General features: G+C 39.5%; 3 protein-coding genes across 3 annotated transcripts; all 3 read right to left on the reverse strand.

The window, feature by feature from the left end:
* Nucleotides 1-960: 960 nt before the first annotated feature.
* LOC116246368 (transmembrane emp24 domain-containing protein p24beta3-like) lies at nt 961-3984 on the reverse strand. Its single transcript, XM_031618224.2, has 4 exons — nt 2929-3984; nt 2263-2452; nt 1692-1799; nt 961-1535 (listed from the first exon to the last, which is right to left on the reverse strand). The coding sequence occupies exons 1-4, from the start codon at nt 3163-3165 to the stop codon at nt 1402-1404; spliced, it is 669 nt and encodes a 222-aa protein (XP_031474084.1). The 5' UTR covers nt 3166-3984; the 3' UTR covers nt 961-1401.
* A 133-nt stretch (nt 3985-4117) lies between these two features.
* LOC116246369 (early light-induced protein 1, chloroplastic-like) lies at nt 4118-5647 on the reverse strand. Its single transcript, XM_031618225.2, has 3 exons — nt 5418-5647; nt 4985-5062; nt 4118-4668 (listed from the first exon to the last, which is right to left on the reverse strand). Exons 1-3 carry the CDS (start codon nt 5547-5549, stop codon nt 4324-4326), a joined length of 555 nt encoding a protein of 184 aa, XP_031474085.1. The 5' UTR covers nt 5550-5647; the 3' UTR covers nt 4118-4323.
* A 2238-nt stretch (nt 5648-7885) lies between these two features.
* LOC116245886 (zinc finger protein ENHYDROUS-like) lies at nt 7886-11056 on the reverse strand. Its single transcript, XM_031617485.2, has 3 exons — nt 10150-11056; nt 9660-10056; nt 7886-8804 (listed from the first exon to the last, which is right to left on the reverse strand). The coding sequence occupies exons 1-3, from the start codon at nt 10310-10312 to the stop codon at nt 8270-8272; spliced, it is 1095 nt and encodes a 364-aa protein (XP_031473345.1). The 5' UTR covers nt 10313-11056; the 3' UTR covers nt 7886-8269.
* Between the last annotated feature and the right edge of the window lie 2658 nt (nt 11057-13714).

The following is a 13714-nucleotide window of genomic DNA, read 5'->3' on the forward strand; positions in this document are numbered from 1 at the left end:
GTTGAAACACAATGAAAATGACACCGTTCAAGTACCAAAAGCAAGCTGAAACTTCAATTCTCAATTTTATCGATAAAATGAAATATTATTCCTTCTTAATTGAGCATTCTTCCACCTTCTACATATGTTTGAAGAAAAAACACAATTATGTTTCTTATTTCAAAGAAAAATGATTGCAATTGGGGATTTTTATTCTCGTATAAGACATGGGCAATCATGAATTCGTAGAAAAGTGGGCTTTGAGTTATCAATACATCCTTTGCAAAAAAACCCAAAATTTTAGTTATAAGTGAATATAATTTTTTTTTTTTAGAAAGTAAGGTAGATTTGCTTTGTTGCCCAAATTTTTCATGAAAGAATTATAAAATGATGCTTCATGTTCCAGCAAATAACAAATCACTACTGAACTTCTATAAATTAAGAAATAGGTCAACTTTTGAAACATTTTTTTATAAATCACCTATTGAGGAAGCAAAAGGTTCTTACTGGTTAGGTGAAAGATAGTTCCTCTATAAGGGCAAAGTGAAACGTCTTGTGATTTTCTTTTTGAAAATTACCAAATTGTCTCTCATGGAAAGCCCTCATGGTTATCATGAGTACTCATTGTCCACCAATGTTCATCATCAAAGCAATTAACTTTCATTATTAAACAGGCGACCATAGGGACAACAGGTTAAATCGGCATGGTAAAAATTTTTTACCATTAAATCTGTTTGCATATTAAAAAAAAAACATCAAAGTAAAATGCATTAAATGCGAGGTGGGTCTTGTCATTGCAAGGGATGGCAGTGACCCATACACTGCTACACTACACGGAACTCTAGGTAAGTGTTGTCATTGTAACCCATGGTAAGTTGGGGTTCAGGAGATTTACCTTTCAAGGAGGACTAACCATTGAATTGAATGGCCTCCAAAGGGGTTTCTGTCATTGAGGGGAAATTTTTATTAAATCCAACGTCAAAGCTCACTCATTAATCGGATCCTTTTTATTAAATCCAACTGACCAAAACTGTCTCAAGGAGTTGGGGGTAGATCATTTAACAGAAAAAGCAAAGCATCAGTTTCTGTATACTTCCTCATCTCTTGCAGACATTGGAGTTAGGAACAACCAACCACCAATCACGTAACAAGATATCAACAACTTGTAATTCAGAAAAAGCCCGAACTCAGAATAGTGCAATTTCCTGAATCTTAACTCTTACTTCAAGCACACCAAGTGAATAAAAGAAGCTGATAGAAATTGTAATCCAAAATTCAGAATTAGAAACTGAACCGCTGCTTGATCCTTAATTTCTTGCAGCAGATTTTTCGTTCATTCTTATTATTAGGGCTTCTTGCTTCCATTGAAACTCTGCCACATTTGTAAACCACGAACTTCTGAAGCAACCTCTGAATCTGTCACTAGATTCTGTTATATGCAACTGTCTGGCTGAAGAATTGACGGATGCAAACGACTTGAAATATGCTAGTGACCAGCAATGCCATGTATTCGACGACAGTGTATGAGTATAGTCGCCTCCTGGTACTGGTGTTTGCTGTGACAAACAATAATCAGACTAGTTCGTTAGACAGACAGATAAAAGTTCAAAACAATTCAAACTTTAAATAATGCAAGACATTGTTCTTTCGATAATCTTCCTTTAGCTTCGTTAGAGAGAGAGAGAGAGAGAGGGAGGGAAAGAGAGAGATACTGTGCCAATGGCGTTCTTCTCGTGCTTTCAAGTACTTCTGTTCTGCTGTGACAGACTCCAGTGCTTCCCTCAGCTCAGCAATCTTCACATTTAATGGATTTAAATGCTCTGCAAGAGAAGGGCGGAAGCCAGTGAGCCACATTGAAAGGTTGATCCACATGGAACATTCTGTAGCCATGTTTGAATTTAAATTATGCAACACCTCAAGTATAATATCTATCAATTGAGTACTCGGATCAGTTTTGAGGCAAGGTGTCACAACCACTACCAAAGTCATGTTCATTTGAGCATTGTGAAACTTTTATGGAAGTATCTTGAAAACAGTTTTATATATCTAAAATTTTGAAGAAAAAGGATATCTATCCATATATTTAACTCTGTTGCAGCTTCTCAACTGTAGGAATGACTTGAAAATAATTCTATACATAAGGTCTTAAGAATACAGAAGCATAATACGATTCAGACTTATCCAAAGTTTCACTTGGAACGCATCCTCGACAACTTCGTCACAGGAAATTGAAGAAGAAAAGACTGTGTGGTAGAATAGTAAAGCCATGGCCGCATCACTTACCATCTTTCACAATTGGGTCTTGCTCATTAGGGATGTGGCCTGTGTGTATGTAAAACGTGACGGTCTCGTAAGTTGAAGAAGGATTGTGGAAGCAAATCTTGTACATTCCACTCGCTGGAGCCTTGAATCTGAACTGGCCAGTAGATGCCTCATCAAGGGAGTAAACTACGTTTCCTGACGGCGAGATCACCTGCACATTATCAAGAGATCAGACCACATCACCACCATGAGTGGAAGCAAATTAAAAGAAGTGAATCGGACTACGTCAATTATTTACTGTTTGTGATCTCCACCCAAACGCATGCCAGACATAATTCACGTACGGTTCGATAGTAATTTAAGTACTTGGGATTCATTAAGAAAAAGATGCGACATGCCTTTAATTAATAATTGTACTTTGATTTGTATACTATTCCTCTTACCAAATTAAGGTTGAATCATACCCATTTTTTAGGGGCCATCCGAAATCAAATACATGTAAAAGGAAAATTGGATCTATAATGAGAAATCGAGGTCTTTTACTCCCGGAGAGATTCATCAGAAAATTTAGGGGAAAATTGCAATTCTTGAGTGAAACAGGATGCATTTTCAGTAGGAATTCTATCAATTAAACATAAAAATTCGTCGCATAAGATGAAATATTTCGACATCAAGGCAAAGGCTCACCGAGAAATCGATGCCGGTTTGGTCGTATCTCCAGAAAGCGTCGTGATCATCGACGACGAAGCTGCCGGACATGATGTCGCCCTCGGAGATCACGTATTCGGAGATGCACTCGACGTCGTTCAGTGTGACGGTCAGGGCGGAGGAAAGGAGAAAGGCGTCGGAGATCAGAAGCCCCAGCGAGACAAGGAGGGCCAAGAACAATGGCCGCCTCCGGCTCTGCTCCGCCCGCCCCCCCATTTCCGAGCGTGACACCTGCCTCTCCTGTTCGATTCGCGAGCTGATCAGGTTGTTGAAATGCCTGCTTCAATCCGATTCCTTCGTGCCGAGCTCCCTGGTCTGCATTCTCCGTTGCCAACGCATCAGATCGAGCTCCTGAGTTCTCTTCGACCGGATTGATCGAAATCGAAATTGCTCAATCGTGTTCGATCACGTTCCTTCGATCTGAATCCGGGTTCTCCAATCCGCCTCTCGTCAAGAGCAGAGCCCCAAGTGGTGGGTTCCTTTACAATAGATTCGGGGCCTTCAGAAGGAGCCACGTTATTCATTTTACAGTAAACTTCTTTAAAAGCCAACACGTGCATTTTTTAGGAAATTCTCGTTAAAAAATATTGCGGAAAAGCGTTTCTGTTTTGGGGAAATTTTTATTATTTATTTATAAAAAAACAAGGTTCGTTTTTACAGGATTTTAACAAACCAAATTTGACATAAAACCTAGTTCCTTTTATCTTGAATGCCGAGTTTTTATTAATGAAAACAAATCTTATGAATCAAAAATATTTTAAAATAAAAAAATTGGCAATTTTAGTTAGTGGCGGAGATATATGGGGTTGGTGTGAGTACCGTTAATAGTTATTGGAGTACTTTAATGTGTCGGATGATTGAAAATTTAAAATTTAAAATCCATCTCTAAAACTACCATAAACTGTTGCTAATCTATTGCTAATACCTATGTAATGACTTTTTTTTAGTGATAAATTTTACATTTTAACCATTCAATAACATCCATATTCTAATAACTTAAAATATTATATTAATATACTTTTAATTATAATATATAATTATAATAGATATCTTTATAACAAAGAGAAAAAACGTTCCAAAGGCACTGAATCGAATTTGGTTGATGAATCTAAGAAATAGCGATATCTCTCCGACAAATTTGAATGCTCATGTGTTCATTATCGACATCTGTAATGAAGATTTTACTTATCTGGAATCTTTCATTGCTATATTAATTCAAGGGGTATGTCTACAAGCTAATGAATGACATCTCGAGGCTATAGATTCACACACACACACACACACACGCTTTGGGGGGAGCGCGAGTACAAGCTTAGTGTGCACCAGACCAGCCTAATAGAATTAACGATGTGGGCTTGGCTTCGACCAGCCTGCCTAGACGAGGGCGCCACCCTTGAGGTACTCGGTGAAGACCAAGGCCACCAGACCGAGCATCGCGATCCTGCCATTCCACAGCTCGGCATCCGATGTCATCACCCCACCGGACCTGGCCTGCGCGCTCACGCCCTTGAACATGGGCACGAGTGAGGCCAGCGAGAGCAGCGCCGTCGCCCCGGCGAACCACCACAGTCCGCCGCTGCCCAACTGGGAGGCCAAGTCGTCGCCCTTGGTCAACTCGACCGCCATTGCCGCGACGAAGCCCACCATGGCCAGCCTGCCGTTGATCCGCTCCGGCGCCGGTCCTCCGAACGCCAGCACGTCCGAGAACTTGGTGCTGACCTGCGACCACATTCGTTTGAGTCGGCATCTTATGCGGCAATAGGAACAAAATTAAACATGCCATCAAAGTTGGTTCAAATTTTGAATTCAAGTTGAAAATATTGGTGGAACTCTAAATGAAATTCATTTTTTAACACGCCCCAAGAACTATATCGGGATCTAAATTTAATGATCTAAGAATGAAGTGGGCTAATCCATTAGTGGAGCTACTTATGGGTTGGTGTCTGGTGTCGGCCACTACTCATTCCATAATCCAGTACTCTAGCCACATGCGGTGCCCACACCAAACTCTAGTTGGTTGGTGACATCAGCTTACCTTTGGTGTGGCCGGACTAGATTTAGGCGGGGCTGGTGTCGGCGCAGTCACTGGTGCTTGCTGTTCCTTGGGGCCATCCTGCATAATCACCAATGTTTAGCTACTTGACTAACAAGTGAGACAAAATCTAATATAAGGGGTGTTTGATAAGAACATAGTGTTCTTGAAACACATGTTTGAAAGAAGGCCATGTTCTTGTTGTAGATGTAGAGTACCGTGGTTTGATTATGTCCAATATTTGATCGTTGAATTTAAAAAAAAAACATTCAGAAGTAATTCATGCTTATTAGAACAAGAACATTCCAATTATTGAGTATAACGTGTTTTGAAAATATAATGTTCTTGTTACCAACACTAAAACTATATAGAAGCAGCAATTACGTTAAATCTCTCTAAAAATGTAGTTTGGCAGAAGATTATACGATCTAATCACCTCGATCGACGATTTGACGGAGAAAGCGTTGCGCCTCTGATAAGGGAGACGCGTGGCATGCAGCCGAGCAGTTCCACCAATCAGAGGCCTCGATGGCGCCACGAGGGATCGAAGTGCAGCTGACGTGGCCATATGAACTTATAGGTAGGTAGCTTACAAGGGAATCGTGAAGGGAAGAGCAAAATCAATACAAAGGAGAGAGAAGTTGGTGGCCTTGAAATTGAAATTGTGGGAAGTGAAGAGGAGATGAGGAGGAGCTAAATAGAGGGAAGGGGCGCCTCAAAGTAGAGGCTCAGTTTCATGCAACGTCATCGTGCGATCTCGGCCTTACACGTGGAAGCTCGTGGCTTCTTTCTTTTCACGCTCTCGTGGTGGTTAACGGAGCCACAAAGCCCTACCGAGCACGGGACGTCTAGAAGGTTCCAACGGGGTGAATTACGTGCTACCGCTTTGAAACACACAGCCGCATGGCGTGGACGATGGCACGCTTCCCTCTTTTTTCCAAAATTTCACATGGAATTAAAATTCACATTATTTAATGAATTTTGAATTGGAACTGAAATTTCAAATTAAAAGTTATTTGAAAGCAATATAAAACTGAAAAGTATATATTTGATTTTATTGTAGGACAATAATAAATCCGAGGAAGCATTCCATGTGCTAGCATTGGAGAACATATTCCCATGTTTTACTACACCTTGCTAGGGGCCATAATATATATAAATCAGCAGTTCAACCTGCCTATTGCATGTACATCGATGTTGAATCTTATGGTAGTGAGATCTAGATTTGGTTAAAAATGAGTACAGTCTGGGCCCGAATCCTGGGTTATGATAAGGTGAGATTCATTAAAAGCTGAATCTGACTGGAGTCCAAATTAAGGGTTTACCTAGCTACTTATGATCTAAAAACAACAGAGATAGTTTGACATGAGGAACACCAGTGAGTATTTCATGAATCCGTCTCAAAATCGATGCAAAATCATAAAACTCTTAAACAATAGAGTAAATGTTTGATGCTTCTATTTTGAAATAAAGTCACGAAACACTCGCAGGGCATTCCTAATTCAAACATACCTTTTGGAATTGAACCTCTAAGAGTAAAAAATTACAGAGTCTCTCTCTCTCTCTCTGTTACAGCTCATCCTTCGTCTACTGCTGGGTGACTCTGTTGTCCCGTCTGTGCACTCTCTCTCCACCTCTCTTATTATGTTTTATTGTACTGTTAACTTGTATATTTCATTTTTCTATTTTGTTTTTGCGGTTTGTTCTTGTAGTTAGAAGACTTCTTGTCCCCAAATTTTGTTATATATTTCTATTTTATCGACTCTCTTACATGCATTCTGACAGGAGTTCTCTCTCTCTCACTCACATACAATAGGCAGTACTTGTTTTTCAAGAGAAGTCATCCTTATCCCACCTTTTTGCTTAACTTTCTTTCTCTCATGGCTTGGATTGTCAAAGTGGAAAGAGTGGCTTTGAATAAAAGGACAGGTCACATGCAATAGACTTTAGACTGCCCACATCCAAATCCAGTGGCCCAAGCCTGCAAAAAAAGTTTACATTAAAGGAAAATAATCTTTCTGTATTCCTAACTAGTCGTCATCAAGTCTTTCTTGTTATAGTGATCAATTTAATATGTGCTGGTGCAGACTTTGATATCAAAAGAATAATTACCTTCCCTATTCAGAGTTGTTTGGTAAACATAACATTTTGCAAATGTTTCATGAATCTGCCCTAAAGATTATTGGAGCAGATTCATGAACACATTTTTCTAGTGCTTTATAATATATTCCAATGTAAATTCATGGAAAACTACCAAATGCCCCCCTAGACGGTTTGGTGGGAAGAACATTGTTTGAGTGTTATACGAATCTACCCCAAATATTGAGGTAACAAATTAAACCATCGTTTCATAAATCTATCTCAATATTAAGACAGATTCATACAACACTCATATAGTGTTCTGATCCAACAAAAGCCTTTTTTTTTTTCTTTCTAAGTTTATATAGAAGCAACCATAGTTTGATCAGATCAGGTAGGTATAATAAACTTGGATATTTGATGAGTATGATCGGCCATTGAAGCACTAGAACTTGACAGATTTGTAAGATTTTATATGGGAGACCATCTCCCAGCAGCATTGCACCTAAGAATTTATCTCATGTCAAAAGGTCTATCATTATGATCCTAGATTCAACTTTAAAGAACATATTCCTAATTGCAAGAAATATTGCTTAATTCTATATTGGCACCGAATCAACCATGTAGATAACATCTGTTTGTAAAAATTAAATCTTTATATATACTTTTCTTGAGAAAACAGATAAGAAAATCATGTGCTATAGATACTTGTACTTAATTGTTATATTTCACTAGTCATAATCTCGATTAAATAATTTAAATCAGCATGTGAATGTCAAAATTGTCAATGAAAATATACTCACTTAATTAAAACCAAGTGACAGATTGACTGATAAATCAAAAATTTATTTCTTATTTCACTAAGTGCTAAACAGAAGTTAGAAAAGGAAAAACCTAGAAAGGGGGAGACAAATACATTTGATATGCAAGGTAATCAACTTTCTCTACATGAGAAAAATATCAGAAAATCGGAGGGAAAACAAATGTAGTGCTGATTGCAGAGGAAAGAAAATATGCGAGGTGTATCAGCTCTCCCATGAACCATCTGAGGGAGAGAAGCAGAAACCAGATAGGCTAGGGCTCCTGCTGCCACATCAATCTCCACATCTCCATGGCATCTCCCCTGTAAACTTACTCTTGCACCTCTCCTTCTCAACCCACATGCCATGCACACTCTCTGCTGCAGAGAAGCCAAGTTCACCATCACCATTAAGACAGCCCACCCACCTTCCCAATTGGCCCAACTTGCTCTCCTTGTGCCCAGACAGAGACCATTTCTGCTATTCTCTCCTCCATATCCACAGAACCCACCTCCTTCATGAATTCTGGTGCACCTCCCTCAACCTTGGCAGTGGAGGTCTCAGTTGCCAAGAGATTGTCATTTGGGTTGCTCAGAATTGCACCCATTTCTGCTACTTTCTGCAGCAGAGCAGTAGCTGAAGTGTGAGGAGGAGGGACGCTGAAGAGGTTGGCCATGTGGGCTTCTTGAGGATGATGGTTGTGCTGTGAAGGGTAGATTGTGAAAGATGGGAGGAGGAGAGAGGTTGGTTCGAGAAGGAGAGAGGAGGTTTCTAGAAGATTGGGCTCTTGATTACTGAGAGATGGGAAGCTGTGGAGAAGGGAAGGTTGGGTTTTGGATGGTAGGGTTGAGGAAGGTAGTAGGGGCTTCAGTGGTGCTGAGGGCCTTGCATTTTCTTCTGCCAAGGCGTTGCAGAAGGCTCTGTGGGTTATGAAACTGTCCTTCCTGCAGAAAGAAAACAGAACAAAGACAAATGCAAGGTTGAGAGAGATAAAGAGAGAGAGCTTGTACATGTTGGCGCTTCCATTAATCCATGCACAACAGACAAAATGGCTCTCAATTTCAGTGAAAACATTTGAGCATAAACAACAAAGAAAAGAAAACAGCAGTATCAAGATATAGGGTTCAATCCATTGCATGGGTATAAGTTTGTAACCCGATCTTCTTTTACTTGGAAATGAATATGAAAAATAAGTTGATTACTGTTCGAGTACAAATCATGAAGCATCAAAGGGATACAGGCTCCCGAACATGCACGAACATATTAAAGTGTACATATTCAATTCTGAGATCTAGAAAACGAAATCAGCAGGCAAAGCAGCAAATCAGATCCTTCATCGACGTCTAGAATTTTTAAATGAACATATAAAAAGAAACCAGCAAGCGGAGTCATGCATAAAAGACAGATAAGTACGTGCACTATACGGATCTACCTCCAAAACAAATATGTTCATGTAAACTAATAACTTGCTTGTTTGATCAGCAGCTCTGCTCTAGAAAGAAACTATTATGGGCATCAAAGACAAAAAAGAAGAGAGGAAAAAGATTGTTGGATGGTCTTCGCTCTGTGTGTGTGTGTGTCAGAGAGAGAGAGAGAGAGAGAGAAAGAGAGAGAGAAAGAAAGAGAGAGATGAAAGGTTCATTTATGAGAAACAGGATAAAGAGAAGGACAGAAGTAAAAATTCAGAGGTTAGAGAGAAAAAAAACCATTAAATGCATCTTAAATTCCCCACGGACACTCTTCAATCTTTATGAAAAACAATTAGAAATTTTTCTACAGAGAGCAACCCATGGGAGTACCTAGAGAAAACAGTGCCACAATCACATCTATACTCCCTTTTCGCGCATGCCTTGATATGAGCCTTCCAGTCAGACTGCACTGCGTATCTCTTTGAACATTTCTCACACTTCCACTTCCTCTCCCCATGCTTCCTGCAAAAATGCTTCTTGATTCCTGTGAGGTCACCCAGAGCCCTTGATGGCTCATGGTGGACGCAACATGGCTCTGGGCAAACATAGACTTTCTTCCTAATCTCTTGCCCTGTCCTCTGCCTTAGCTTCCATGGCAGATTGTGGCCTCTTCTGTGGAGCTGCAGATTCTGGTCTCTCTGGAACCCCTTGTTGCAAATCTCACATATGAATCTATTGGTAGCCATGAGAGTCTTTGGAGATAGAGCAATGACTTCTGCATCAGGATCTGCACAGGCCCACAGAGTGGACAAAAGGTGAGAAGTTTAGACATATGATAGCTTTGGAACCGAACAAAAATAGATTTTAAATTCGAACCAACCGGGATTCCCAGGAAGATTTCTTCTCCTCTTCATAGGCTGTTGACGGGAGAGAAGAGGAGCGAAGGCTGTGAAAATGGGAGTCCGGGCTCCCACGTGGAATTCTTCTCTGCCTTTATTGCTAGAAGAAGATACGCTGGCCTCTTCAGAAATTGAACTGGACATGGCGGTGGAGGGAGAGAGTTATACAATTCAGATTCTAGTTTGAGGAATGGAGAGAGATATACAACTAAAACTGTAGTTTTTGAAGCATTTAGCAGCAGCCTTCTTTCTTTTTTGTCTTTTTGGAGCTCAAATCCCCACCCATCAACGACAGTAAGATTTCTGAGGCCAGAAAGGCTTCATTTTCTTTCCCTCCCTGTTCTACTTTCACACTCTGATAGTTTTCCAGTAGTCCAAGAACATTATTCCTTCAAAAGAACAGAAAGGGAATCGGATCCCGTGAAGGGGATTATGATGAGCGATTCTCAGCAAGCGTCGTTATCCAACTCTGCCGTGCTTGTCTAAGACTACGATGGCCTGACCTGTAATCATGAATACCATCATTTCTCTGTACATAAAACGGCGTCTCTGATGAAAAAGTATATCTACATGTCATGAATTCACTCTCTTTTGGAACAGTGAGCTCGAAGAGAGCCTTGGGTCTCTTTCTAGAGATGGAAAACACAGAAACAGTAAATCGGTAGTGAAGAAAATGTGCTACTCTTAGAAGCAAGATGTGAGTAATGTGATGAATGATGATTATGATTGAAGACAGAGATCTCGTTCGAGAGCCACTTCGACAATGTTCCAGATTAGCGAAAGGAGAGGAGATAAAAAGGAAACGCCCACAAGGAAAAAGGAGAAGCAGTAGAGCAGAAAGCAGCAGCCTGTCATACCCAAGAGAGGAATCATTCAGACTGATACCATCTTTTTCTCCTTGAAGAAAATTTCATTTATGGCGCTAACATTTTGTCCACACTCTGAAATAGGTACCCCAAAATTTTCTAATTTCAATAATTCGTGCCTCAGTTTCCAGACATTTGTCAGATAGACGAGTCTCTTGTTTTGGGACATGCAGCCTTTTCATGGGTTCTGATACAGCGGAGCTAGACTAGTTTCCACCTAACAGGTGAAGCTGTTATTTTCATTCTGGTTCAATTTAACCAATACATGGTCTGAATTAAAGAGACAACTGTTTGACAAATTGAAGAAAACCAGAGGCTCCTAACAAAACTTAGAAGTGTGAATGTCTTATGTGGATTTAGGTAGATCTTGAAATGTAGTAGAAATCTTTACGACAGTGGAGTGGAGCCAGAAATTTTTTGTTGAGGGGCACTGACGGGTCTTTTGCTTAGTAAAAGTGTTTGCAGGACATTGAGGAAGGCCTGGTGTGGGCACCACATGTGGGTGGACTCAGGTCCAGCTCAGTCGTAATAAATTTTTTTAAGGACTTGCGTGGGCAGTGGCCCACACCAGTACTAGTGCTGGGGAAAGAAATTGGCACCAAAGGGCTCTTCATTTGAGAGAAAATTAGTTGGAAGGCTTATGTAGTTGTACCTTGAATGATCTTTGTTAAAGTTAGCAGCATCACTGCTCCTCTACTTTTCAATAACGTGTATGATTGATTCATTGATTGTCTAACGGTTACACACGCCTCTCTTAGTTGCATCTCTCTCTCTCTCTCTCTTTCTCTGTGTGTGTGTGTGTGCGTGCGTGTGTGTGTGTAGGCTTTCTTTCACAGTTAGTATTGTTACCGACCAGCTTAATCAAGTATAAGACACTTACAGTACAAAGACTAGCTGGTTAATAAAATAAAATCACGTCTAAGTTATCTTTTCAAATTTAAACTGTCAAATATACTCTGTCCTTGTGTCTGCTGGTTATCCCCTCTTTTCTTTTCGTTTCTCTTTTTAAGAAATTGGCGGCAGCTTTTTATGACAGGTAAAACTCAAGGTGTTTCTTGGTGGGCACCTCTGGTATAGTAGTTAAGTACAATAATTAAACCTTTTTTTCCTTCCTTTGGCAGCAGCAATAATAGTTTGGTGGGAGTTATGGGCAAAAGACACAAGAAACCCACGCCTGCACTTCCTGCTTTTTCCTTCTGTTAACTCTCTGTTGTGCTCTTCTTTGTCTCTGCTTTCTGATCCGATGCATATGCTTGCAGGCAGAAAGGGTAGAAACTTAACCCCACCATTGGTAGCAATACTAGAGCTCTACCACTTTTCCTTTTCCACCTCTTTCTACAGCGGTATTGTGAAAACCAGAAATTGAGCAGAATTGGCCAATTGCTGATTCACTTGTTTAGTTTATGAAACAGTATAGAATGCTGCTAAATTTGTTCTCAAAAAGCAAATATCAATATATAACTAATTGAAAACAAGATAAGAACTCAAAATATTTTGAAGATAATAAAACCAATAAAATACGACAAGCACCTTAGAATGGCCGGCGAATCGAACTAATCTGCTGCCAATATGAGTTCGAGTCGACAATTCATCGTTTTTACACCACTGAGTCAGAGGATGGGGCTGCGCAGAGTTTCCAATCCGTATATCCATGGCATTTTGGCGCCAATTTGGATGCTTGGTTATCTTAAAACAGGGCTGGTGTGGCCAGTTGCTTATACAGACCAACAAAAAAAATGCTTATTTTGATATTGATATTTCAGAATAATTTTCTCGTTTTCATCTTGATGCCTCTTAAAATTTTAAAAATTTTATAGCTAGAAATTTCTTAACCATATTTTTTGCTCCGCCCAGGTCTCAAAAGTTTATTTTATTTGTTTTCTTTAAAGTCTTGAAATTTGAATGCCACGAAAGAAGAGTAGTGATAGCTGTATTAAACTCAACAAGATTTTTTCTGCAGGCTGTCAATTGAAAAGAATATTATATAATTTTTCTAAAATAAAAACTTATAAAAGGAGACACTTTCTATTCTAATTCTATCTTTTTGACATATATTTTGCTATGGAAGAAAGAAATAGTTTACTGGATCACATACTGATCTGAATATAGTTAAAGCTTACGGTAATGCTCATGGAGCTCATATTTCCCGGACATACACATATGTCTATCTTGGAGTCCACCTTTTTCGTAGTCACACACGATCAGCTAAATACCATTTGATTATGGGAATATTTGTTAGAGGATTGTGTATGACTTGATCTAGCTACCTCTTCCCATTTATTTAGAGTTCTTGCTCAAATGATTTCATTAATGATCTATTTTTTCTGATCTATTTTGGCTTTGCTTGTTTGTTTTGATTTACACCAAGATCCCCTTCTCTCTGCTTAACTCTTCTTCCTCTTCCACATCTTCTTGTCAACCCAAAGCTATGTTGTCACTGCCAATTAGGAAATTAAGCAATAAAGAGAGCTTGCGTACATTGAATGCTTAATTAAATGGCAAACATTTGAAACGACACGATCTATGGAAGAGCCTCACAAGAAACAAGAAACAAAACCAGAATTCTCCTCAACCAACAGCTCTATCTGTAAATAAACACTTGTACAGCAAAACATTATCTTACATTTTTAGTCAGACCTGTTCTTTTTAAGAAACCAGCAATTTTTGCGACTATGATTAT

The sequence above is a fragment of the Nymphaea colorata genome, chromosome 1 (genome assembly GCF_008831285.2).
Source record: "Nymphaea colorata isolate Beijing-Zhang1983 chromosome 1, ASM883128v2, whole genome shotgun sequence".
NCBI classification, from domain to species: domain Eukaryota; kingdom Viridiplantae; phylum Streptophyta; class Magnoliopsida; order Nymphaeales; family Nymphaeaceae; genus Nymphaea; species Nymphaea colorata.